A 27,994-nucleotide genomic window follows, 5' to 3' on the forward strand; every position below is an offset into this window, starting at 1 on the left:
TCCTTCATGTAAAAATGCATAATAAATTGATTTATCTCTTGAGGCAGATCCAGAATGGTTTCTGCCAAACCCAACCTGTCTATTTCCATTCTTCTCCCTAACACATACACACACGCATGGATGCATGCACGTGCCTTCTACACTCCCCATCCTTTTCTTGCATCCATCTATGTCATTAGTTTTGCTGCTCCTATAGCCTCTTATTCCTACCTTGATTATTACATGTACTGGCTAGATTATTTCAATGCCTTTTCCAGGAGACAGTGAGCTTATTGAGGACAAGTATTTGATTTAATTATCAATGTCTTTAAAAAAGATCATATTACTAGTCTCAAAATCTGGAATACTCTTGTGTACATTTTCTATTTATTTGCTGAATGCTAAATCAATAGAATTTGGGGAAAACTCATTCTTTCCATAATATATTTATAATAATTATTATTTTAATAGATTGGAGGAAGCTGCAAAAGCTTTTACCAGTTCTTCTCTCAGTATTTAGTCACTGGCATCATAAATACAAATGGAATGTTATTTTAAAAACTTTTTGTTTTTCACACAGGCTTTGAAAAGGAAAATGGAAAAAGTTAGTAATAAAACCTCTGATTCTTTCTTAAATTATCCAAGTGATAAAGTTAATGTCCTTTTGGAAGTCATGAAGGATTTGCAAAAACATGTGGATGACTTTGACAAAGTTGTGACAGATTACAAGAAGAATTTGGACCTGACTGAGCATTTCCAGGAGGTGATAGAAGAGGTATTCTCTTTTTGCAGCAGTATCCACGTTGCAATGTTGTTTTCAAAAATCATTTTGCAACTTTAAAGCAATGTTGCATTAGCTGTTATTGTCATTATATTAATTTATCATGCTCCTTTTCATGATGTTTTTTCCTTAGGAGAATTCTCTGAAATAGAATTGTTGGACCTAAGGGGATGAATGTTATAAGGTCTTTGATTTTATTGGTCAATTTCTCTTGAGAAAAGTCTTTACTAATTTACCAGCAATGTATGAGAGTTCCTGTTTCTCCATAACCTCATCAAATGAAGATGTTTAATTATCATGAAATTATGTTCACTGCTGGATATCTGTTTAAAATGCTGGGAATGGCTTATTTATTTCACAGAACTTGAAAATATTTATTTTAAAAAGTGATACTGTGATATTTCAGCTACAAAAATTTGTTATTCGTGTTTTCTTTTATTACTGTCAAGAAGATAAATGGTAGAGTTTACGTAAAATATATGAAATTTGGCAAGTTAAAGTTATTGTTTGAACACTTTGTATTGAAGAAATTCTGCACTTGAAGTTCTTGAGTGTTCTTTGTTGCCCATTATTGTTTGAGATACAGAACGTCTTTACCACTAATACAGCTGAGTTTTTAGATTTAACACCAGATTAAGGAGAATCAAAATGATCAATCTTCTACATATGATGTATAACTTTGTGGCCCCTCCGTGGCACTTATTTAAAACCAGCTTCTAACAGAGTCATGTGTTTCTATTTCTCACCCTGCATAAGTGCTTCAGGCCTGGGTCACACATTCCTTCCATCACGGTTATTTATTTATTTATTTATTTTTGAGATGGAGTGTCACTCTGTTGCCCAGGCTGGAGTGCAGTGGCGTGATCTCGACTCACTGCAAGCTCCGCCTCCCGGGTTCACGCCAGTCTCCTGCCTCAGCCTCCCAAGTAGCTGGGACTACAGGCACCCGCCACCACACCTGGCTACTTTTTTGTACTTTTAGTAGAGACAGGGTTTCACCATGTTAGCCAGGATGGTCTTAATCTCCTGACCTCGTGATCCGCCTGCCTTGGCCTCCCAAAGTGCTGGGATTACAGGCGTGAGCCACCACGCCCAGCCACAGTTTTTTAATGAGAAACTGTCTCATTCTCCACTGTGTTCGGAAACTGTTTTCTACTAAGAAAAGGCGAAATGCTATTTGTTGGATGATATTTTCCCATTCATAAACTAAATCTTATTCTTTAAACATAATTTATTTATTAGAGTATTCATCAGGCAATACTTTAGCAGTGTATTATTAATGATATCAATTCTTTATGCTGGATTGTGAACATTTGGCTTTTTTCTTGCCATTTAGCATGTATTTGGATTCTTTTTAGTGCCAGATGCTTTTTATCCTGCCTGTTCTTATAAGTCTGCAACATTCCTCTTAGGAATTATATTTTAGGCAAACCTAAGAAGGTAGGAGAATCAAATATATTTTCATATTTTTACTTTCTTATAGTTTTATTTATATGTATTTTCATATTTGTATTTATTTCTGCCGCTAACATTTAAGTGCAATAGAATACAATCATGTTTTAATATTTTCTTTATTATGACTTAGAAAGTTCAAGCCAGTGTGAACATGAAGTTGAGGGAATTAAAATTTGATACTTCACTGGTCAAAATTAAGAACTTTAGAAGAATGGTATTTCTTTCATCTGTGCTTTATCCTATCTAAATTTAGTGTCACTTTTGGTACGAAGATGCAAGTGCCACAGTTGTAAGAGTTGGCAAATATTCCACAGAGTGCAAGACAAAGGAAGCTGTGAAAATTCTCCACCAGCAGTTCAATAAGTTTATTGCACCCTCAGTGCCGCAGCAAGAAGAAAGGATTCAGGAGGCCACTGACCTTGCTCAGCGCTTATATGGTGAGATCTCTTTTAAGATATCCAGTGCCTGGCCATTGAACAAATCTATACTGAGCCTAATCCAGTAGAAAGCAAGAGTGTGGCAAGTCCTCAGTACACCAACCTATTCAGGGAAAATGTTCAAGGTAAGAGCCCACAGCCAGGGAAAGCAAACAGGGAACAGAGGGAGGAATTTCTGACAGCAGATGAAGCCTGCAGATTTTTACCTACTTTGTGTAAGCCTTCCTTCTCTATTCTCTTTTCTCCTCCATCCCTATTGTTCATCTCTAGGGTAATAACACCAGAACAATACTCAGCTTATATAAACAAACAAACAAAAAACATCTAATTTCCACTAGAGTGATTCATGAAAAACATACAAAATTTCAGTAATACTTTAAGAAGACATAAAGCTAAGACTGAAGTCTCCAGCCCTCTCCTTTCTATGAGGCTTTTGGTTCACAAATTTGAGAAAGACCTGGAAAATTCTCCTTCAGTTTCCTCTCACTTGTGGAATAAATGGGAGAACTCAAATTGCCATATTACAAGTTCTGCTTTCCTCTCTTCCATGACTAGAAAAGATAATGTCATGTCAGCCTGAGAGATCCTTCTTCCTAAAAGAGGCCCCCCATTTAAGAAGTCCATGGAGGATGATAGTTCTTGAGGGCTCTGAGGAATAAGTTCCATGAATTCCCTGGTATCGGTCCTATGAGACCCAGAGTAATTCCCAGTGACCAGGCAAATGCAGCCCAGAAAGAAGACACAACAGTTGGTACAAAATGCTTAATTTGCCTGCCCATGGCTGCGCCAGATATTTTCTCTTATAACATGAAACGCTATCCATGGAGAGCCATAAATTTTGTAGTATACTACTTAAATTGTTGAGAATGAATTATTCATAATATTCCAGAAGAAAAGGATAGAAACATAAAAATAATAAAATATGGATTGAAAAATTAATGGAAACTAAGGTGACATCTTCTTGCTGGAGTTACTGTGTAAGTGCACTAAATATTTTAGAGACACTCTGCTCCCATAGCCTGGTATATGTTTCCTCCACAATTGAACTTTTTACATTGTAGTATAAATACCTTCTCTACTGCCCATAAACTTGAGGAAAGTATATTTTTTTCACTGTATTTGTACCTGGATCAGTGCCTATTCAATCTCAGAGCATGAGAAGTGCCGACAAAGACCCTAAAAAGTTAAATTCCCTTCCCGTCATGCAAGATCCTGCATCTGGCTTTGTTTGTATTCCTGGCACTTATCACCAACTGACATTTTATATAGGTATTTGTCTGTTGCCTGACTTTCCTTACCAGAGTGTAAGCTGTATTCGAGGAGGGATTTTGCCTGTTAGTTCACTGTCTAATGGCACATACCAACTGCTTAACAAATATTTGATAAATAAATGAATCACTGAATGAATAAATGAATGACATGAGTCTCCATCTGTTTGGTAGGGAAGCTATATATTTTTTAAAATTTGCATCAAGGGAGGCACTTTAAGATCTTATCAACTCTTGCAAGCTCAGAATTTTCATGCAAAAATTTATCTCAAACAAATTTGTGCATACTTGTTATCTACTAAGAGCTGTGGCTGTTATAAAGACAATTAAGACCTAGTTCCTGCATTCAAGAGACCACAGTCTAGTCCTTGAAGTCATTGTATGGTAAATGGAGTGAGAAGGACATAAAATGTTCATGCTTGTTTGCTAGGGCTGCCGTAACAAAATACCACTGACTGGGTGGCTTAAACAGAAACTTCTTTTTTCACACTTCTGGAGTCTGGAAGTCCAAGATGAAGATGCCAGCAGGGTTGGTTTCATCTCAGGCCACTCTGCTTGGCTTGCAGATGGCTGATCCCTTGCTGCCTCTTCACGTGGTCATCCCTCTGCACACACACGCCCCTGGTGTCTCTCCCTCTCCTTGTAAGAGCACCAGTCACATTGGATTAGCACCCCATCCCAATGGCCTCATTTTAATTTAACCACCTCTTTAAAGATCTCATTTCCAAATACAGTTACATTCTGAGGTACTGGGAATTGAGACTTCAACATATGAACTTGGCAGGATGGGGGGACATAGTTCAGCTCATAACAATGTGTGATACAATCTTGGCCTAGGGTGTAGAGTCAGATAGTCCTGGGTTCAAATACCTGTTCCCCCATTTATCCCCATTTATTGTCTGGGTCACCTAAAGAAGTCCTTTTTTTTTTTTTTTTTTTGAGACAGTCTTGCTTTGTCACCCAGGCTGGAGTGCAGTGGCATGACCTCGGTTCACTGAAACCTCCACCTCCTGGGTTCAAGTGATTCTCCTGCCTCAGCCTCCCAAGTAGCTGAGATTACAGGCATGAGCCACCACACCAGGTTAATTTTTGTATTTTTAGTAGAGATGGGGTTTCACCATGTTGGTCAGGCTGGTCTTGAACTCCTGACCTCAAGTGATCTGCCCACCTCGGTCTCCCAAAGTGCTCGGATTACAGGCGTGAGCCACTATGCCCAGGCAAGAAGTTCTTTTGAGCATCACATTCCTCATTTGTAAAATGTCGATAGTAGTAGAATCTATCCAAGGATTACATTGAGCAATGGTTACACAGTGCTTAGGCACAGGCAAATAATAAGCATGTGCTACATGGTAGCTATTTTTATTACAATAGAGAGAGAGAACCCCAGTGGAAAAGATTAAGAATATCTTCACAGAAATGTTGGCATTTCTGGTGGACCTTAAAGAGTAGGTTGTATTTTGACAGCAGAAATCGAGAGTGGAGGGACAGTAGTCCTGGTAGAGGAAGGAATACTCAGCTGCTGTGTGGATCTTCAGGGAGGAGTTGCTGGTTCCATTTGGCTGGAGACAAAATACAGGAGAGAACTAGAGTGACATACATTTGGGAGAGGCAGATTGAAACCGTGTTATGGAAGGGCCTTGAATGCCATCCTGAGGAATTTATTCTTTTCTAAGCAGAGAGGAACCACTGAATGTTTTGAACAGGAAAAACTAAGGAGAATTGAGCTTTAAGACTATTCATGTAGCAACATTATTTAGGTTACATGAAAGTGGCATGGTACAGCAAATGTAATCATTTTCCTAGAATATCTAGCTTTTAGAAACATGTCTTTATTCGTTTATTTATCTGTTCAGCAAATATTTATTAACAACTTACAATTTATCAGCCCTTACACTGGACAGGGAGATTAATTTATACCTGGACTTTTTTTCTTGCTAAAAATTTGACCTTTAAAACTAGTTTCATCCTTCTCCTCCCCAGGTTTGGAAGAAGGACAGAAATATATTGAGAAAATAGTGACAAAACACAAAGAGGTTCTCGAATCTGTGACTGAATTATGTGAGTCCCTCACAGAGCTTGAAGAAAAACTGGAGGTAATTTTTTCTTCCTAGAATATGTATTTTCAAGCAAAATAAATAAAAATGTGTTAATCAAATGTCTTCTGGTGCAAAGACGTTTTAATAGAATTTCTCAAGGGACATAATGTGCACATTTGTTTTATAGCTTTCTAACATAATTATCTGGGTGTTTCTGATAATTAATTCTATTTCTTTCCCATCACTGCAGAGAAAAATATTGCTGGGAATGAAGGCTAAACACAATTAAGGTGTCTGGTTTACATTTTCATGGATCATATCCTAAAAAATGTGTCCCGTTAAGACTCTGCCAGTAAACTTTGTATTAAGTAGCCTATGGTTTTGTTTCATAATTAAGTAGCCTATGGTTTTGTTCATAAATAATAGATGCCAGGGGTTTTTTTTCCTCTCCAAATTGTGGCACCAGAGAAAATAAAAGTAATCTTCAGGTACTATATTCATTCAACACTTTCCCTCATGGAGATAGTAAACTAATCATGATCACTTTTCGTAGAATACAAATTTGATGGTAACAAATATAGAGAATATGTTTATGTCTAAGCAAAACCAGTTAAAGTGAAATACATATGTTTCTTTGTCAATGTCATGTCAAAAACTGGTTTGATTAATGCTGTTTTTATAGCTGGCTGAAAGAACTGGTTGTTGAGGATGGGGAGAATAGCAAGGTCGTTAAGATCAAAGGCTGTAGAGCAAAGCACAGTTGCCTTGAAATACCAACTCCCTAAAAAATTGGATTTGTGACCTTGGGTAAATTATTTAATCTCTCTGAGTCTGTTTCCTGATCTACAAAGTAGATCCCAGGGTAGCCCGGAGGATTGACTGTGAAGATACTCAAGATTATTGTTGTGATAATTGTTATTGAGGCCTAGTGGTAGTCTTGCAGTTCAGAGCAGAATTATGTTTATTTCTAGCAGCCACTTTTTTCTGTAGGAATTTCCATGTCATGAATTTATTTATTTATTCAAATGGTTTGTAAGGCTTTTAATTCAAATAGTTTGTGAGGCTTTTAATTCGGTGGGTGCCCAACCAAATTATCTTTATCCTTTGGTTAAGAATCTAGATTTTTTTAACCATTTTACCATTTTAAATAACACTACAATGAACATCTTCATGCATAGCTTTTTCTTTCTTTTGTATTGTTACCCACACATAAATTCTACAATCAGGTTTGAGAAAACTGAAATGTTTAATATATGAAATGATTAATATTTCTAATATAGATGTTATTTGCTTCCCATCATTGTTTCACAATGATAATAAACCATATATCTCATGTTATCTTTTTCAACATTTATCCTTTCCTCCCCACCTCCACCCCACCCCCGAGGACCTGCTGCTGCTTCTGACTTCCAATATGAAGGCTGAAAATCGCTGCTTCCTCCGACACCTTGCTCTTCATGGTCTATAATATTCCTCCCATTTACGTTGCACATCTTCAAGTGAGGGTCAGCTTCATAAAATCTACTTTCTTCAAGTTATATCCCTTTCTAGCTTTTACCTTGATGGCTATTCTTCCTGAAAGAGCTGTTTCCACAGCCTCTCCCACTTCCTCATTCTCCGTTCCTTACACATTCAGTGTAGTCAGGTTTGCATTCTCTCTTTCTCACGCTCAACCTGTCACTTGGATTCTCTTTTGCAGTAGTCAGCAGTCCCCTAATTACACTCCCAGCTAGATTACCCTTCCTAAATAGTTCTGCTATTCACATTCACAACACTCTACTACAAACTCTTCCTTACCAAGTCAAGTTCCAATTCAAGGCCTTTCAATGTTCTGAAGCTGGTCACCTTTCCAAACCATTGTGCTTCTGCATTCACTGTAGGTGTGTGTCCCAGTGATCTACTATGCTCCCTGGGATTTCCCACTTCTAAACCTTTACTTCAAGGACATGACCTTCTGTCTCTGTTTTTCAAAATCTTACCATCTCTCAGAGCCAAACCCAAATGCTGCCTCCCCCATAAATCCTTTCCTTAGCTATATCACTCCCTCCCTGATCTCCCATGCCACTTGTGTGCCTTTCTACCTGTCTTAGTCCATCCTAGCTGCTATGCCAAATGCCATAGACAAGATGCCTTATAAAAAACAGACAGTTGTTTCTCATAGTTCTGGAGGCTGGAAGTTCAAGATCAAGATGCTGGCAGATTTGGAGTCTAGTGAGGACTTCCTGGTAGCTGTCTACTCACTCTAACCTTACATGGTAAAAGAATGAGGGATATCTCTCAGGCCTCTTTTCTAAGGGCACTAATCCTATTCATGAGGGCTTTACCCTCATGACCTAATCACTTCCCAAAGGCATCATCTCCTAATACCATCGCCTTAAGGATGTGGATTTTAACACATAAACTTTGGGGGAACATAAACATTCAGGCTATAACACTAGTATAATCACACATATAACTACTACATATAATTACATCACATATAACTACTGTTGCCATCCCAACCCTCTCTACTTGATTATACTTAAGGAAACCCTCTGGCGCTGCTAAATTTAGTGTCCCACGCAATATTTAACACTATGCTTTGCGTTGTATTTATTTATTGATTTATTTATTTAGAGACAGTGTGTTGCTGTGTTGCCCAGGCTGGAGTGTAGTGATGTTATCATGGCTCACTGCAGCCTCGACTTCCCAGGCTCAAGCAATCCTCCAACTTCAGCCTCCCAAGTACCTGGGACCACAGGCATGCACCACCACACTCGGCTAACGTTTTGACTTTTTTGTAAAGTTGAGGTCTCACTATGTTGCCCAAGCTGGTCTCAAACTCCTGGGCTCAAGTGATCTTTCTTCCTTGGCCTCTCAAAATGCTGGGGTTACAGGTGTGAGCCACCACACCTGGCCTGCTTTGCTTTTTAAAGCAGGTACTCCAGAAAGAGTTTTGGCATTTGTAGTAAATGCCCAATGTATTGGTACAGAGAAGAACTATCTTTCAGTGCTTGAAGATGTTTAATTTGGGTGGATGTAGAAATGAGAAAGGTCTCTCTGGCAAGAGAAATAGGCATCAGCATTATCTTTATGAGTTACAGCCACAACAAACACTGGGCAAAGAATGCTTACCAGCACTTTACAGGTGTTTGTATGAAGAGAGCAAATGTCTATTTTTTATGTTATTAAATATAAATGTTGATGCTATGGCTCTCCTTTCAAAGTTATAGAAAGTGGGCTCAGCAATTCCTGTCAAGGCTGAAATAGTGATAGAAATCCTTTCTAATGTATAGCAATTTGAGACTTACAAAGGACGTTCATATACATTATCTCCAGTGATTTCCAAATAATGTTGAGATGAAAAGAAGGCAAATGTTTTCTGTGTAGAGGTGAAAGGAAAAGGCCAAAGAGGGTAAAAATGCTTTACATGGGCCCCAATAGTCAATAGTGGTAGATCTGAAATTTGAATTTAGATCTAATTCAAAATCTAGCGTTCTTTCCACACCAGCTGATATTTTGCAATAAGATATCAGCTGCATACCAAAGCAGAGTGACTCATTGAGCAGCACAAACCAGTTCAGTTTAGAGTTGGGACTGACAGCAGAATCTCCCCAGTAGTGGGTCTCCCTGAATCCTCCGAGCCAATGTCCCATATGCATTTTGATGAGCATGCGTGTTTGTTTAAGACTCATCTAAGGATTTTATTCCAGGTGAAATAGAGCCTCTTCCATTGCAGTATAATTATCATTCTAAACTGGTGTGTTCTATCACTTGGGATACCAGTGGTTCTTTCCACCTTTACAAAGTCTTCTCGGCTCTCACACTGACTCCACAGCACTTTGCAAACCCCCACTACCTCCATGACTAAAACTGAGCCCCATGAAATGCAGGGAACAAAATATCTTCAACCACATGAAGCATCTTGTGTTCTCAATTGCTGTTTTTCTTTACTGTACTCAGTGATATTTTATTCCTCTTTTCAAGAGTCTCCCCAGTATTTTGCTTGTGTAGATTGTCTGGATTTCCTACTTTCTTCTCCCCTAGAGACCTTTAATCATTTCTACCTCACTGCTGCTCCCCAGACTCTCCTAATGGTTTACACTGCCATGCATAATGATGCCTTTCTCTAGAGAATGTTCCTGCAGAAGCATCCTATTATAATGATTACTTTTTTCCTGCTGGGCCTTTCAACAACCAATTTTTACTGGCAATGAACTCTATCAAAGTAATGAGGCAGGAGGGAAACTGTGAGCTGGGAGGGATAATTTTATAAATCACATCATGGGAGTACACCAGTCTCTCGTGGAATATATTTGCTGAAAGGTTGCAAGTGGTCTATGTTTTCTTCCAAGTAGTTAGTATATGGCACTGTTCTCCAACTTTCCTGGCTCAGGCTCTCACTAACTGTTGCTTTGTACAGCAGGGAGACGTTTTAAAGATGAATCCAAATTTGGAAGACTTCCATGATGATTACATTGACTTGTTAAAGGAACCAGAAAAAAATAAGCAGACAATATTCAATGAAGAAAGGAATAAGGTAAAGAAAACTACTTAACCTCAGTTATTGAGTACTTTTGCTTTGAGGTTAAAGTCATCATCCATTGCAAAACAAAAGTGAATTGCAGCTTTCTTATCTATCCAAATAGAATTTCCCAATGTAAATGCAATGTGAGTTTCCTCCTCCCTTGCTTCCTTTTGCTCCTCACTTGGTGTTCCTTCTCTCTGCCATGCTGTTTCCTCTGAGCTTCTCACTGTAGAGTACTGAAACCATGACATTTCACAGTAGCATTGGGACAGCCATTTAAATGCCGTGTCACCCCAAACCACTTGATTTTCCCATCTCTAGCTGCCTTTTCCATTGTCTTTTTATATCCAATCCAACTTCAAATTTTACTTCCCCCTTTTTATCATATTGCCAAGCCATGATTTTTATTGTTTTACACAACCCATTAGCAAACCTTAATACATGAAATTAGATAGTATCTTGTTCCCACAGACTCTACCTCTAAGATGATATTTCCAGGCATATTTACCAAACCATAGAATCCAGCTGAAATATAAATACTAAGGTATTTAGAGAAATATTTAAATTATCGTAAAACTTATAAACTTACTGATAAATTAAAGCATGTAACGACTACAGATACTCACAAAAATGCAAATGTATCATGATTTTGAAAGTGTTATTTAAATCATAACATCATGACGGTTTTTCAGCATAAGTTGCTCACTCTCTATTCATAGCTGCTGGACTATAATCAGCTTTTGACTTTTTGCTTTGCCAAGTTGCCTGCTCCCAATGTTTCTCTCCCGAGGAGCTGAAGGAACAATCAAAGTCAATATTATTCTCAACTGTGCTCAAATTAATAAAATATGCTTCTTGTGACATGAGAGTTAAAAACAAAAACCCTCTCCAGTTATTTCATGGAGAAGATTTATCTTTCCTTGAAGTCAATATGGTTCTTTCAGCTTTCTTATAGGTCCTTTTCCACAGGTTAATCTCTGTCAAGGCCTGGTGCAGTTATACAACCAGCAGGCAGCAAGTAGTGTTAAGCAAACTGTCTATTTTTGTGGTAGGGTCTTGAGCCACTTAAACCCAGATTCCTCTCTGAGGCAAAGGAAAGCTGCCAAACTTTGGTCATTTTGCTGGATGTTACTCTTATATCAAATGGTCTTACGTTACTCTGATTGGTCTAAATCAGGGTTTCTCAACCACAGCACTGTTGACATTTTGGCCAGAGAATTCTCTATTGTGGGGAGCTGTCCTATGCATTGTAGGAGTTTAGCAGTATTCCTGGCCTTGCTCACTACATGCCAGTAGCATCTATTATACTAAAATCACTTCAGTTGAGAATGACTGGTCGATATAATAAAGAATAGCCTTAAATACACCACATTTTCTTTAAAAGCTTTCTAAGGGTTACTAAATCCAACATCCGATCATTTATTTTATTTAGTTCTGCACAATTTCCTACATCGTGAACTAGACACATTTACTAAGAACTCAGAAACAAAAGTTATTGCTACCAAAGCAAACAAAAATAATTTATACTTAGTAAAAGTTTTTCTTGCTTTTATTTTCTTGTTAGAAGAAACAGATTCCTTTAAATTAAAAAACAAGCAAGATTTACCTTCATGGAAAAATCACTTTTATTCTAATATAAACTAAAAGGATAGAGCATCAGTCATTTCGGGTGTAAGTGAAGGTCTACAATTACAGCTGTCAAGAATTCTTATTAACATCATGTCATGTCCTGGTGCAACTGGTGCAGACAGCAAAATGAAAGGGTGGCAGTAATCTTCACTTTTAAGTAGCTCAATCACTTTTACCCTCTTATTGTCTGTATTATTTATATGTAGATCAGATGTAATGATTCTCCACAACCCCATGTGGGCAGATAGGAAGCACCAAGTGAAAAGCTTGTCCTGGTATTATTACAGTCAATTCTGATACCCTTAAATGATGGTGGGCTTCCTGTGGAAATTATTTGAGTCAGAAAGAATAGTTCCACTGAACTACTACAAGAATATATTCAACACAGGGATTTTTTTTTCCTGGAGATAGCAAAGTACTTCTTACTTTTCGGACCCAAAAATGCAGCAGGTGGAATTAGGCAATTCACTAAATGCAACACATGTAGCACTGCTAACAGATTAGTGATGGTGTTTTATTCCCAACGTGAGCACCGAAGCTGTGAAAACTCCTAAGGTTAAACGGAAGCACACAGTATTAACAGGCTCACCTAAAGTCATGGAACTATTCGGTGGAAGATGATGGCTTTTGATGCCAGCATTTAGAGTTACAGAATTTTAGTGCTAGAAGGGATTTAATCAAATATCATTTTACAGTTGAGGAAACTGAGGCCAAAAGGGATTGAATATATTGTCCTCCAAAAATTACAGAAAGTAGTGTAAGAACTGGCAGTAACCCCAATTCTTCTGAATTTTAGCCATACACTTTTCCCACAAGACCAAAATGGGAGCTCCCAGGAACTGTTGCATATACATAAGCATTTTGTAAAGTTTGTAATGACAAACTTTTCCCCTCTTCATATTTATCTGTTTATAAGCAATAGCATGGAAATATTTTTACACCAAAGAATTCAGTGGAGTGCTCTTATCAGACTGGGTGAGGAGGGTCCCTGCACTCCCCCTCTACCCTCAACACACACACACACACACACACACACACACACACACACACACACATTAACCGTGATCACCTGGCAGGTACAGGAAGATGTTCCTGAAACACTTGCCTTGAAAAAAATTGGGAAGAGAATTAATGTTCTTCTTCACCACCTCTCTGTTCCCTTTTCTTTTACCTTGTCCACCTAAAGTGCCCCAAAATACCATATTACCATATTACCCCTTTTTGTCTAAAGCCCCCGCTAAGGGCATTCTCTACAAATGCCTTTTACAGACCAAGTCCTATGCTTAATATCTTCCTTTGTGTTCTTCCTACTTACTTTCATTAAATCTTATTTGCCCTAAAGTAAGGCTATCTGTTTTGGAGCTATTTTGAAAGATAAAATCTTGTGGTGTTTCTTCAAATTTACCACATATGTAGTTCCCTGCTCTATGGACTTTGAGGATTGGTTCTGCCCACTTAGTTGAATGGATGTAGGAATATCACAGTATTCTCCCTTCCAGACACTTTTTCTGCCTATAGGGCAATGATTTAAATTCAAGGGATTATGCCCATCAGCAGAAATGAAAGTTCAGAAGTCCTGACAGAGATAAGACTTGAAGATATAGATTTAGTATTAATTAAAAGCTAATTGTTTACTAGATATGTAAGTGGGTAAGATGTTTGAGGGGCAAGGAATGTAGAGACAATTAGAGAACTTAAAGATAAGACTGCAGGCCATTCATATATTTAGAAGGTGGGAAAAGAAAAAGGAATCAACAAAAAGACAAAGATCAGCCTCTCAATTTGATATAAGAAAAGCAGATTGAGAGTTGAGCTATGTTTTGGTGAATTAGATCAGAGTTTCCCAGCTATTTTGCCAGAACTCATTAGACTGATGTTAATATGCCCTGTCTGTACTGAAAACCATAGATTTATTTAACCTTTTCTGGGTAAATAACACACACTTTTTTTTTGTAATAACAAACATGGTTTTATGGTGAAAAAATATTAACAAATAATTAGTATATGTGAATGTTTGGATAGCATTTTCATAGTTGAAAACTAGACAGTTCTAGAAAATATAGCTCAGTGAGTTTTAAAATAACGTTTCTGGCTGGGTGCTGTGGCTTATGCCTGTAATCCCAGCACTTTGGGAGGCCAAGGCGCATGGATCGCCTGAAGCCAGGAGTTCAAGACCAGCCTGGCCAACATGGTGAAACCCCGTCTCTACTAAAAAGACAAAAATTAGCTGGGCATGGTGGCTGGTGCCTGTAATCCCAGCTATCCGGGAGGCTGAGGCAGGAGAATCATCTGAACTTGGGAGATGCAGGTTGCAGTGAGCCGAGATTGCGCCATTGCACTCCAGTCTTGGCAACAAGAGTGAAACTCCATCTCAAAAATAAAAATAAAAATAAAATAAAATAATGTTTCCATAAAATTCCATAATGACTTAAAAACTGAAAATTGCATTTTAAATTTTTTAATTTTTTTATATTATACATAATGTACATAGTTTTGAGGTATCTGCGACAATTTAATGCATTCAATTTTGCATTTAAGAATAAAAGCAGAAGTGCCAAGAGCCAAGTGGATTTACTCAGACAACCACTTGCATATATATTAAACTCACCTTATCTTGCTTCCTGAAATGATTATTTAATGAGTAATTCTAGGTTAGTGCCATAGGCATAATTTATTATGGTTTAAAGATGTCATTTGATAAACACACTTATGATGCTCTCCTAAGATAAGTGGTGAAATGTGTACTGAATGAGGGTTTGGACAAGTTATAATTGTACTCAAGAGTGTTAAGTAGTTCATCAACATCAACTTTGGAGACAATCTGTCTTGTGGAGATATCTAACTTTGTTCTAAACACTGCAGTGTTCAACATTTTCATCAATAGCATTAATGGACAGAGGAGGTAGGACATTTTAGTTGACTACAAATTCACCATGGGTCAATGGTCCCATGTGATTTTTATTTAAAAAAATGAACTAACACAATCACCTTAATAAAAACATATCATATAAGTCAAGAAGATGATGATTGCACTGATTACTTACCATCTGGAAAGTAAACAACTCTAGAAACAAACATGTTTAATGGGAAGTTATATGGTTCCAGAAAAAGATTTGAGAAAACTGTCCCTCTTATTGATAGTAGAAATTATTGGGTAGTGTTATTTTTTGAGGAAAGTACTTTTTCTATTTTAGGAATTATTAGAAGTGAAAAAATGATAGCCTTGGATTCCTTTCATGTGTTTGGCACCAGCTGAAAGTAAGATACAGGAGTCAGGAACCAGTTAAAGCTGGATGGCTTGGACTTTTCTAGTGGGTTTCCCTAAACTTCATGCCCAATTTAAATAGATTAAATATGTACCCAGTCCACTTGGGTGCCCATCTAGACGACCACAGACTTCACCTACAGGGGATTTTCATGCCTTAGAGCCAACCTGAACCCATGCATTTCATGAAAGGCAAATCCAAAAGTGAGGGCCTCATAGAGACAGATCTGAACATGCTTAGTTCCTTCTTCCAAACCCTCAATTAGGAAATAAATTCCTCCCCAGCAGGGATTGAGGAGTTGGGAGACGGGTCTGGACTTTTATTCAAGTTTCTCTCCTAAGCTTGTTGTAAATTTTCAGACAATTGTAAAACATTATTCTTCTGTGGAGAGTCATAGGTTACCTGAAGAAGTCATTAAGGAGTTGTCATTGTCTGCCCCTGGAAGGCCAACAAGTCAACAAATGTCCCTGCTCTTCTATGAAGGACCTTGTGGCCCAGTAGGAGTGGGACCTCCCAGAAATCACCAAGATGATGAGAGAGAGTTGAGGCAAAAGAAGACCTGAGAGTGTCTGGTACAGAGAAAGAGGCTTAGACAGGTTGTAGGACCAAGTATCCAAACAGGCAAAGAGCTATTAAAGTTGGAGAGCAGCTGGACTTTTTGTGTAGCTCCAGGAGGCCAATTCAGATCCATTGGTGGAAATTGCAGGAAGGTAGATCTTTGCTACATATAGGAAGATATTCTTAACACAAGTAAGGCACACATTCTCAAAGTACTCTTTCAGAAAAAGTGTTCAAATAGAGGCTGCCAAAATGTTGTAGTAGAGATTCTTAGACTGAATAGGTGGTTGATCAAAGTCCCTATAAGAAGGAAAATAAGCATTCTACTTTCATGAAGAGATGGAGAAAGAGAGAGACGGAGCTAAACTGTGGCATGACAGCCAAAAGAGGGAGGGGCAATTAGTAATTTAGTATTCTTTTTAATGAGAGGAGCTTCTAAGAACATCTGGGTTTTAGACTCAGAATTTAAACTTTTAGTAAATGGCTGAAGGAAACCACTTTCGCTAAGCTGGGTTAATGTTTCTCTGAGGAGAGATAATCTCTGTGGAATAGTAGAAGCAACATTGCTTTGCTTCGACTCTTCAACCTGAAAACACATTTTTTTTTTTTTTTTTTTTTTTGGAGACAAAGTTTCACTCTTGTTGCCCAGGCTGGGGTACAATGGCACGATCTCGATCTCTGCTCACTGCAACCTCTGCCTGAGTTCAAGAGATTCTCCTGCTTCAGCCTCCCAAAGTAGCTGCGATTGCAGGCACCCATCACCACACGTAGCTAATTTTTTTTTTTTTTTTTTTTTTTGAGACAGAGTCTCACTCTGTTGCCCAGGATGGAGTGCAGTGGTGCAATCTCGGCTCACTGCAACTTTTGCCTCCTGGGTTCAAGAGATTCTCCTGCCTCAGCCTCCCAAGTAGCTGGGACTGCAGGTGCACACCACCATGCCGGGCTAATTTTTTGCATTTTTAGTAGAGATGGGGTTTCACCATGTTAGCCAGGATGGTCTCTATCTCCTGATCTCGTGATCTGCCTACCTTGGCCTCCCAAAGTGCTGGGATTACAGGTGTGAGCCACCGCGCCTGGCCTTATTTTCTTAAAAATCACTTACAAAATATGGATCAAGAGCAAGACTACGGGCTAAAATGAAACACTCAAAGGCAAGGCAAGATGTGACTTTCCTATATGCATCAGTTACTACAGGACAAAAACCAGTACATACTAAGTAAGAAGGCACCCAAAATGCTGAGGAACGGCACAGAAAGGAGATATAAAACAAGCAGGTGGGGATAGATAAGATCGCTTTTCAGCTTCAATGTTCTTTTGAGTCTACACAGCAGGGACATTTGAGCCTCTTCTTAAACCAGAGATGGATGTGGATTAGACTAGGACAGTGGAAGCAGAGAAAGAAGTACTGCTACTCATCGCTCCCAGCAGGACTACACTCAGATTGGAGCAGAAACAAGTGGCAGGTGCTTTCCTATTGTATCTCGATGTGCTCTCTTGGGAAAGGCCATCATGTCTGATTGTTCCATTAATATCTACCTCCTCCACTAGGATATCATCTCCTCAACTGCAGAGACTGATCTACTTGTATTCACCAAATTATGCCTCTAATACTAGCATGGTTCCTAGTGTATAGTAGTAGGTGCTCAATAAATATTTTTTCAATGCAAGAATAAACTAAGGGACTTCAAGAAAATAAAACTAGTCATGAAGAATTGCTTTCTCTATATGAGGTACATAGAGGGGTCAAATGCATAGAGCAAAAGAATAGAATGGTGGTTGCCAGAGGCTGAGTCAGGGGGAAGACAGAAGATTAGGGGGTTAGTGTTTAGTGGATACAGAGTTTCAATTGGAAAGATGAAAAAGTTCTGGAGATGGATGTCAGTGATAGTTAAACTCAATGTGAATGCACTTAATGCCACTGAACCATACACTTAAACATGGTTGAAGTGGTACATTTTATGTATATTTCACTATAATTTGTTTTTTAAAAAAATGGCTTTCTTGAGAGAAAGGACAGGTTATTCCGTGAGAGTCCAAGGAATCACCTAACAAGGGAGTCTCTGATGGTCAGCATCTGTGTGTTTATACATGTGTGTGTAGGCAAGCCAGACCTAAGCTGACTTTGCTGTTTGAGAAGACTCCCCAGATCATGGTTTGAAAGATGTTGATCCAGTCCAACCCCTTCACTACAGATGGAAACTAGGGCTTTCTCTCTTCTGTTCACAAGGTCTATCACATTTTACTCAGAACTTGAGGTCTTTATAATGATTCCTTAGTCACGAGAAGTGGGACTGTGCTCAGGATCGACAGACAAATGGTTTCCCATCTGTAATTCTTGCTCCAGCCCCCTAAGTTTTAACCCCCTATAGGTTGTCTGAAGTTGTCTCTCTGAAGTTGAGTTTTACTATAATTGAAACTGGAAAAAGAAAAATGAATGAATAAGGCTGATTTGGCTTTTCTTTTTTCAAGGGGCAGGCACAGGTGGCAGATCTTTTAGGCATCAATGGAACAGGGGAAGAGTGGCTACCGCAAGATCTGAAGTTGTCCACTGACAAGGAGGGTGGCGTCCAGGGCCTGCTCCTGCCTGAAGACATGCTCTCAGGGGAAGAATATGAGTGTGTCTCACCTGATGACATCTCCTTGCCTCCTCTCCCAGGAAGCCCTGAGTCCCCCCTTGCACCATCTGACATGGAGGTGGAAGAGCCTGCCAGCTCCTCCCTCAGCCTTCACATAAGCAGCTATGGGGTGCAGGCTGGGACCAGCAGCCCAGGGGATGCCCAGGAATCTGTTCTTCCACCACCTGTTGCATTTGCGGATGCATGCAATGATAAGACAGAAACATTTTCAAGTCATTTTGAGAGGCCTTACCTCCAATTCAAAGCCGAGCCCCCATTAACCTCCGGAGGATTCGTGGAAAAGAGTACTGCCTTACACAAAATCAGTGCTGAACATCCAGAGAGCATGATGAGTGAAGTGCATGAGAGAGCTTTACAGCAGCACCCTCAGGCTAAGGGCGGTTTGCTAGAAACACAGGAGAAAATGCATGCTGATAATAACTTCACTAAAACCCAAGATAGGCTGCATGCTTCCCCTGATGCATTTTCCGGCCTCAGGTTTCAATCAGGCACCAGCAGAGGCTATCAGAGGCAAATGGTTCCTCGAGAAGAGATTAAAAGCATGTCAGCAAAGAGCAGCATGGTCAGCCTAGCTGACCAGGCACCTAATTTCTCCAGGCTCCTGTCTAATGTAACTGTCATGGAAGGTTCTCCAGTGACTTTGGAAGTTGAAGTAACAGGATTTCCAGAGCCTACACTGACATGGTGGGTAGCCTATAATGACAAGCCATAAATGGAAACAAATTCAGTCACAGAGAAAAATCATTCTGTGAGCACTAACTGAAAGGTTTAGGGCTAGCTGATTAATATTCTATGACACTGCAACTCTGCATGATTCAATCTCACATCAGACCCCTCTCATTTTAGTAACAGCATAGTTAATACCTTTAAGAAAAATAAAAGGTAACCATATAAAGTACTAATAATTTAACAAATTTCCAAAGCACTGTAGGTTGGTTGTGCTTGTTTTTTTCTGTGTTTAACATTCCACATTTCTAAAGATTGTGGGTTGAAATTATTTTCTATTGTCTGTTTCCATATAAGCATGGCATCTGCTTGCTTTAACTACCTTAATGCAATTGAAAATATAAGAATTTGTTTGTTTCCCTTTTCTCTCATTTACCTCTTTCATGTTTTTCCTCTTTCCAACAGAGTCACACATGACATCTTTGTAACATTTTGTTTTACTAGGATTTCTTTTTACAAAGTTTTTCAACGTGAGAGGTGGAATAAAAATATTTCTGTCACAGTTGCTCTAGGTGACAGGCAATAAACTCATTTTTGAAAGGTAGTATAATAACTGAGCTGTAAACGATATGATTTCACTCTGGAGACATCATTATTTTTTCGCCTATTTGTTTCAGTAAAAGCAAACTGTAGAATGCTGGTTTTGTATCACCTACTATTGGTAACAAAAGCAGTTCTTTCTCAATATGTGGGTTACTTTTAAACATTTAGAAAATTCTCATCCTTAAGTAAATTTATTTGAGGACAAAGTTACAAATCTGCGAGAACCAGTTTATACTTATAAACTAAGATAAAGTAAAATAGCATTTATTGATCACAATGTTTCAGTAGATATTAAATGATCAGTTTCAATTATTGTGTGTGCCCATTGATGGTACTTGAAATATGAACCAGTTATCTAAGGAACTTATGAGAAAACTTTGGTTTCTCAAATTATTTAAAAAAACTGCACTTGTGCTATATTAGTGCAGTCACTTTTGCTTTTTGTTTTATTGTCTTTATTGCATGTTTTTTACAAATCAAGAGTGTCATATTTATGAATTTTAAAGATATTTAATTCATTATTAAATCTCAGTTCACTCCAAAGAAAAAAGTTGTCAGATGTGTTTCTTGTTTTTGTCCACACAGTAAATATTAATAATTTGGTTAGTATGTGTGTGGTTAAAGAACCACTGCTACATACGTGTTGTTGAAGAATATTGCAATGTTGTAAACAAATGTTTTGCCTTCAGATTTACAACTGTGCTCAATTAATAACTGACAAGCTTTCAGTATATCATACATTCTTAGGACACCCAAGAAAAGGCAAAGTTATCACTTAGGCAATGGGAACAGAAAGCAATTCAGATTTGTCATCACCCCTGAGTGATAGATTGTGGGTATAAATAAATAAACAAGAATCTCAGATATACAAAATAAACAAATTATTTGCTTTATAAAACCATGCAGTTAAGCACTCATGTTCATAGGAAACTTTCAGAAATATGTTATTAATAGTCATAACCCAGTTGCATAAATACCTTTTATAATTAGTCATTTTCTTCTCATGAAATTGCTTCAAAAAAATTAAATGATCTCATCAGGAGGTGATGTTAAGTACAGTCCTCTAAAACAGCACATCCGTATTGTCCTGTGGATACTGTGGTATGAATATGATGGGGTAGATGAGTCTCACTCCCATACAATTTATAAGGAGTCACAGCTGCTGTTCCAGAGTGGCAAAAAGAATAAAGCTGGACAACATGAGGGTGCCGTTTCACACCCTAGGTAATTGTTACTATGAGCAAATGGTGGCCCAGTGTGACCAGATGGTCTGTTTTGTTCTTGTTTTTGTTTTTAGGCATAGCTGGATATCTGAATTTTCATATGCAATATTACAATTTTTAAAGAATTTCAAAAAAGTCAGTTTTCCAAAAACATTGTCTGAGCCAGTCAAAGCAATTCTCTCGCCACCAGTTGCCAACTTCTGCTTGAAAGATAAACAGCCCATAATACCAGCTACTCAGGAGGCTGAGGCAGGCAGATTGCTTGAAACCAGGAGTTCAAGACCAGCCTGGGTAACACAGGCTCTTAAAAAAATAAAAAATAAAAAGTAAAAAACTTAGCCTGCATATGGTGGTAAGCGCCTGTAGTCCCAGCTACTTGAGAGCCTGAGGTGGGAGGATTGCTTGATCCCAGGAGTTTGAGGCTGCAATGGTTTTTGATTCTGCTACTACACTCTAGCCTACTAAAGAAAAAATGATAAAGAGCCCCACTGAAATTTGTTGTGGCTACAAGGTTTGTACTAATCCTAAGAGAATATTGCAGTGGTAATGGGCCTATTTGCAACCATTATTAGAACTTGGAAATAATGTGAATAAACAGCAATCCTGACTTTAAAAACTGCCTCTCTGCTTCAGGTACAAGAAGGGCCAGAAACTGTCTGCAGATGGGCACTTACAGGTTTTACACAAGGAGACAAGGCATTCGGTGTTCATTCCAAAGGTATGCAAGGCAGATGCAGGCCTCTATGTGGCTCGGGCCCAAAACTCTAGCGGCGCTCTCTCTTCCAATGTCATCCTCCACGTGACAGGTAACTGCAGGCCGCCAATCACAAGAATAAACTGGATAACCTTGTGTGTCGTCTATGTTAGTGTGTCCCTAATGTACTGGCTACTCACACAATAACTGTGGTGTTGGCACCAATGGACATCATTCTCATGTGCCTAAAGAACAATGCCGCTGTTTATCTTCCTGCACCTCCTGCAAAGCATCTCCCACCAAGTGTATCTCCAGTCTCATCACCATTCTTGTTTGGTTAATACCACTGCTAGGTGAAATAATCAAATTTTCTTGAGTGTTTAATATATTTGAGAAGCTTGGTAAATTATCTATAGTGGATAAGAACGTGTTTTTGTACTCTAGAAAGAGATATTTTCAACATAATATGCAGCAAAATTATTCTATGCCTATTCCCTCCTAATTTAAGGGTGTGCAGATGAAGGCTGACATCGGCATACAGATGTGCTAAATTTCAAATACAGTTGTTCGATAATTTATTTTTAATTGTATTTTAAAACATCCCTTTGTAGGGAATACCAGTAGAACTATTGAATTGATGTTGTATTTTTGCATTACCTGTCCATTAATTTTGCTTTCCATGTCTTGATCTTGTTACTGAAATGCATTCTGTGTAATTTCAACATAGACTACATTCCTGAGTCTGATGATGTCACTGTAAATAATCATTCCTCATGTTGCTCTCACGGGTTTGACATTGGAGGATAGACATGCCATCAACTTTAAATAGAGTTTCCATCTTTTGTCAGCTCTGCATGTCATACAGCAAGATGGAAAACAGGTTGCAAGAAAGAACCAACATTATTCCTGACATTCTATTAATGTGTTTTGAGCAGCAATGTGTATCCAGGTGTTTCTGCTTCTAATCTTGATTCTGCTGATGACCATTTTTATACTCTATGGCAAAGCATCTCATTGCCTCAGTTTCCGGTCTGGAAAATGAGTTCATCATCTACCTCTTGGGCAATTGAGAGTTTTCATTTTGTGTCTTTTAAACATCTGGAAAATGGAAAACACTCTATGAGGGCTAAGGATAATGATGTTGTTTAATGTAATTTGTCATCAGACCAGCCTCCTGCTCACTATTTCTTTTTTTTAGATGCTGTTTTTTAGAATATTAAATTAAAGGAGTGCTGTTAATATGTAATTTTCAACTAGTTCCATGGGGGAAAGTGATGTTTTATGAATTAGAGCTTAAATTCCTATCTAATTTCTTAAGACTGCATTCTTTTCAAAGACTTGAAATTAAACTCAGGAGGATACATTTTGTTTGTTCTAGGGGGAAATGTGTAATAGAATGATATGAGATGAATTATATCCTTTTATAATAATTATTACTATAATATTGAAGTATTCTATGCCTTTCTGAAACACTTTATTCAGAAAAGATCATTTTTTGGCTTCCTTTTAAAAATAAGCATGAAGTAGGGAAGCATTTGTTTTTTAGATTTTAAATGTAGTCTTATTATGCTGAGGAAAATCTTTACTTGAAAGAATAATTCATTACAGATTTTTGATGAAGGGAAGAAATTAATTATGTTGCTGGAAGACTGTCTACAAATAATCAAAATATTTAAGTGTAATGTATTCAAGTTGTTATTACAAAGTTACTGAATGTTATCTGAAGATGTGAAATGTGTAGTCAAGTAAAAGGTTGGCATATACTTTCTTGTGCTGCATATCCAATTTAATTAAAAAATTAAATCTCAGTTTCCTTCTAAATTTTGATAGAACCATATTAAAAGCTTGTATACACAGCATCCTAGGGAATTTCTCTTAACTATCTTTTTTTTTTTTTTGAGAAAGAGTCTTGCTCTCTTGCCCAGTGCAGTGGTGCCATCTTGGCTCACTGCAACCTCCACCTCCGAGTTCAAGCAATTCTCCTGCTTCAGCCTCCTGAGTAGCTGGGATTACAGGCATGCCTACCTAATGTTTATGTTTTTAGTAGAAACCAGGTTTCACCATGTTGGCCAGGCTGGGCCTCAGCCTCCCAAAGTGCCAGGATTACAGGTATGAGCCACCATACCCGGCCTCTTGTATCCTTTTTGTCCAATTTCAAATAATGTGTGAATCTTGCCTAACTGCTACTGCCCATGTTGAAGCTAAAGAGTAAAAACCTATTCATGTCCAAAGAAGGCAGGTGAGATCCAGTAACAAATTGTCTCTCTTCCCACTTTCTCTTTCTTATTAATTTGGCAGGATCTCCCTTCCCATTTTGTCAACATGGTTGAATTTGTGTGTTGGGGTTGTTAGGGCATGGGAATTCCTGGTTTGCTTTCTCTATTGCATGCTTGTTCATGTTAACTCTTTGGGGAGCAGAGTGAGATACATATGCATCCATGGTTATGATGGAAAAAAGCATGGAAAATCCATTTTGAGAGAGAGAGAGGTGGGGGTGGTGAGCACAAAGATCAGAAAAGAGTACTATGCTGATATTCAAGATATAGTACAGATAGCTTTCTGTGTACCTATCCATCTACCTATTCATCTGGGCTATTGATTGACTCCCACAGCAGTAAAGAATAATTATTCAGTTATTCTTCTGGTTATGTTTTAATTTCAAAAACTTAAGTGTGATTTTCCTTTTTGCTGGGATTTCTGTCTTGAGCAAATAATTCTTCTTATGAAAGTATCAATTGCAGTTACTGGTTAAAAGTGTAAGACCTAGGAAATTTAAGTGTTGTTTCTATTTTAAGGTATATACATAATTATAGCCATTTACTTCTAGAGAAAATCTTGAATGGTTAGTAATATCAAAACATTTTCAACAAGAAAACTAAAATGAAAAGAAAGATTAAAAATTACATGTGTTACAGCTCTTTTAGAATTTGTCTAGCAGGTTTCCTGGTGAAAATTAACCTCAAGATTTTCAACAGAAAACTTTTTAAAACTTCTAAACTCTTAAACAAATTATAAATACTTGATACTTCGAAGAACTGCAAAACAAAATGTTTTTAAGGTTTCATAAGGCAAAATCATTGAGTTTTCCAGCTTTGATTTTCCAATAAAAGGATGTATAAATATTTGGTGGTAGTTTTTCACACTCAATTCCAAGAGAACTTTACTGTGGGAATCTGTACATTTGAATCTCTGAATATTCTATGATATTTAAAATATTTGAACAAGATGCAGAAAATTTTTTAGCTATATTAATCAATAATGGTAACCTCTATCACTCGTAATCAAGACACGTACTTAAAATAGATGACTACAAGACCCTTCTAACTGCTTTGCTCAAATTTAAATTTCCTCAAGTAGTTCATAGGCCCTTTACAACCTGGCCTCCCCTCTCCACCCTCTGTTTGATCTCCTCCTATTACCCGCAACCCCTAGCAAAGTAACATTTAACTTCAGGGTTTTAACATATCATGCTCTTCTCTCCAGCCCTTTCTTCCTATAACTCTCTTACTATCTTCACCACCCTATCTTCATGTGACTTAACTCTTGCTTATGTTCCAGTTCTGCTGAGACACGACTTCCCCTGGAAGCCTCCTGACCCATCAAGTCCAGAGTAGATGGTCCGAATCGCAGGTTTGAGCACCTGTCTCCTCTGGCTAGGCTGTAAGAATCTTATCAGCATGATCCATGACAGCCCTGTTGTCATTGTATTGCCAGTACCTAAGACACAGTCACACTCAGTAAACTCTTTTGAATTGAATTGTTGCCAAAGGTAAACAAACATAAACCTAGCTTGTTTTTCTCCCCTTTTTAGAGAGAGGAGAGGGGAAATGTAAAAAGACAAAGATGATTCTCCCTTCTTATAGACAGGAGTCAATCCAAATCAGGCCCTAACAATGAAGCACGCATGAAAATCTCTCACCGTGAAAATCTCTCACCTCATCTGCAAAACTTGTGTGAGAACCCTCCAGACCCTCTGGGCTAGACCCTGATTGAAAATTTGAATTTAAAAAACAGATGCTGGCTCCACGGACTAAAATAAGAGTAGGGAGGAAAGAGGAAAGGTCCAGGATTGTTGTTCCTGGATCAGTATTGTTCCAACATTTTAAAACATATGTACTTAGGCATAAATCATCATCCGGTATGAGGAACTGGATGCCTCCACTCTCTATGACTAAATCAAAACTGTCAAAACCAGAATTTATGTACTTCTTTAGAACACTACGTAAATGATCAATATTTAATTGTAGCTGGGGCTCAGTAATCTGAGCTGTGAACAGATCTTATTTGAAACCAGAATTTCATACAAACTTGTAAATATAAAGTAAGCCAAATCCAAGAACTTAAGAGTATTTGAATTCCAAATGAAGAAAGGAAAGAATATCTTATTTTGTTCTGCTTTATGTTTGTCTTTATTCATGACCATTTCTTACTAAAAATTACCATCTGAAGCTTTTGACACTCCTGTTGTATGCACAGCATTTTAAGTGCAGCCATGAAATAAGTTAGTTGAAACAAAATAAAAATATCTCCTTCCAGTATGCTCTGATATTGTGTCAATGTAAATGCCAAAGCATGACAGACTGTTTTCCATTTATAATAAGCGGAATCTTGAGTTGCATTGGAAAGCTAAAAGATTTGCACTGACTTAAATGAAAGTGTCCTTTTTAAAGCAAAAACAATTCATTTTCTCTGTGCTCATCACAGGAGATGAGATTTGAATGTTATCAGTTGTGCATAAATTCAACCTCAAAAACAGGAAGCACACAGCTGTGATTTTGGCCTTTTTCCATGAATCTCCACAGCACTATTCCTTTTGATGGTGAGAGTTTGTATAACATCACGAACCGTCTGAGCATCAGTGCAGGTTGGAGGCATGACACTCCTCAGGGTGAACAAGGCTTTGTGTTGAGAGTTTGAGCATTTGGCCGGCTCACTCTTCCTTTCGTTCAAAGCAGTTTCATTTGTGTAACCCAGGACATGGCAAATCGGATTCATTGGATCCTCCTTTTTGTACCGTAAAATTAACTTCCTATCTTCCTTAAAGAGCAAGAGTGTAGAAATAATTGTATAGACAAGAATGTGTGTGTATTCCCAATTAGCACAATAAAAACTGGGTGAAATCAAAATATATTTTAACCATAGGAGTAGATGAAAAAAAAATAGATCAAATCCAATTTTTCTTTAAACCAGAACAATAATAGTTACATAACATGAAGTTTTCTATCTGTATTCTCATGGCTCCTTGCCATGGCTCTTTTTCCATTTAGAATGCACCTAAACATCAATACTTGTAAAATGGCAGCTCCAGAACTAGGTAATAAAATGAAATCATCTTTTTCCTTTGTCCCATTCAACAACAGTTCTTTTTACAAGAACTTTATTGATCCAAGCATCTACAAAATGGTATTTTTATCTTATGTATGCATTTTTTAAAAATGCAATGAAATCTTTTGAGTATAAAAAAAATCAGTGAAATATAAAGGGACATACTTTATCCATGGCAAATTGTCTCCAACACATATTGTGCTAATGATGGCAGACAGCCACCTCTCTTTGTAATAAGTATTATGCACACCCACACACAAACAAGCTGTTGGAAAACAGAGTCAGCTGGAAATGCAGACAAGGTAGGAAACCACTTACTTGGCAGGGTCAGAAAGGTGAATATGCCCATTTGCTCCAGGGCCGCTCCTCTAGAAGCTGCTGCTGTGCCAACCCTGCAGGGCCAGCCTTTGATTCAAGTGAATGCAGCTCCAGAAGGTGCCTTTTAAAATGCATTTTTATTCGTTTCTATTACCCTTACAAGAGTAATGGTATTTCTTATCACATTCTGGTCTGGGTTAGTAGATTAAATAAGAATGCTTCCCCACCCAAAGAACATAATTTCTGGTGAGAAAGTAGGGTCTATGGAAAGCTGAAAGATTTGTGTGCTGTGTTCCACTTAGGGGTGGTGACTGGGGATATGTAAAACTGGAAGGGATAAACTGGCTACACAACACGGTGAGGACGCTGAGTGTCAGCTTTGGCTTTCAGCTTCCGGGTCTGTGTGAATTTCCTATGGATTCTGGAAACGTTTTTAGGGAACTCCCCGAGAAGAAGTTAGAGGCCACAATAAATGTTTCTACATGACAATTTTTGTTACCCAGTAAGAGGACCCTACTGGGTTCAGTAGTGTCAAGGTGGACCCTAAATCCATTTCCTGGTGTCTTTAAAAGGAGGCCATGGCAGACACAGAGACACAGAGGAGACACACAGG

General features: G+C 38.1%; 1 protein-coding gene and 1 pseudogene across 1 annotated transcript in view; both read left to right on the plus strand.

Moving 5' to 3' along the window:
* The window catches only part of CCDC141 (coiled-coil domain containing 141), a 217,521-nt gene extending 195,267 nt beyond the window's left edge, over positions 1-22,254 (plus strand). Inside the window, exons 19-24 of the mRNA XM_032755264.2 lie at positions 560-754; positions 2,469-2,652; positions 5,901-6,013; positions 10,359-10,475; positions 18,386-19,236; positions 21,678-22,254. Coding sequence (XP_032611155.1) covers positions 560-754; positions 2,469-2,652; positions 5,901-6,013; positions 10,359-10,475; positions 18,386-19,236; positions 21,678-21,945 — 1,728 coding nt within the window. The 3' untranslated portion in view covers positions 21,946-22,254. The remainder of the gene's footprint in view (positions 1-559; positions 755-2,468; positions 2,653-5,900; positions 6,014-10,358; positions 10,476-18,385; positions 19,237-21,677) is intronic.
* Positions 22,255-24,642: 2,388 nt separating this feature from the next.
* LOC116809879 (U7 small nuclear RNA) lies at positions 24,643-24,700 on the plus strand (annotated as a pseudogene).
* The last annotated feature ends 3,294 nt before the right edge of the window (positions 24,701-27,994 follow it).

Source organism: Hylobates moloch, unplaced genomic scaffold (genome assembly GCF_009828535.3).
Source record: "Hylobates moloch isolate HMO894 unplaced genomic scaffold, HMol_V3 SCAFFOLD_1, whole genome shotgun sequence".
NCBI classification, from domain to species: domain Eukaryota; kingdom Metazoa; phylum Chordata; class Mammalia; order Primates; family Hylobatidae; genus Hylobates; species Hylobates moloch.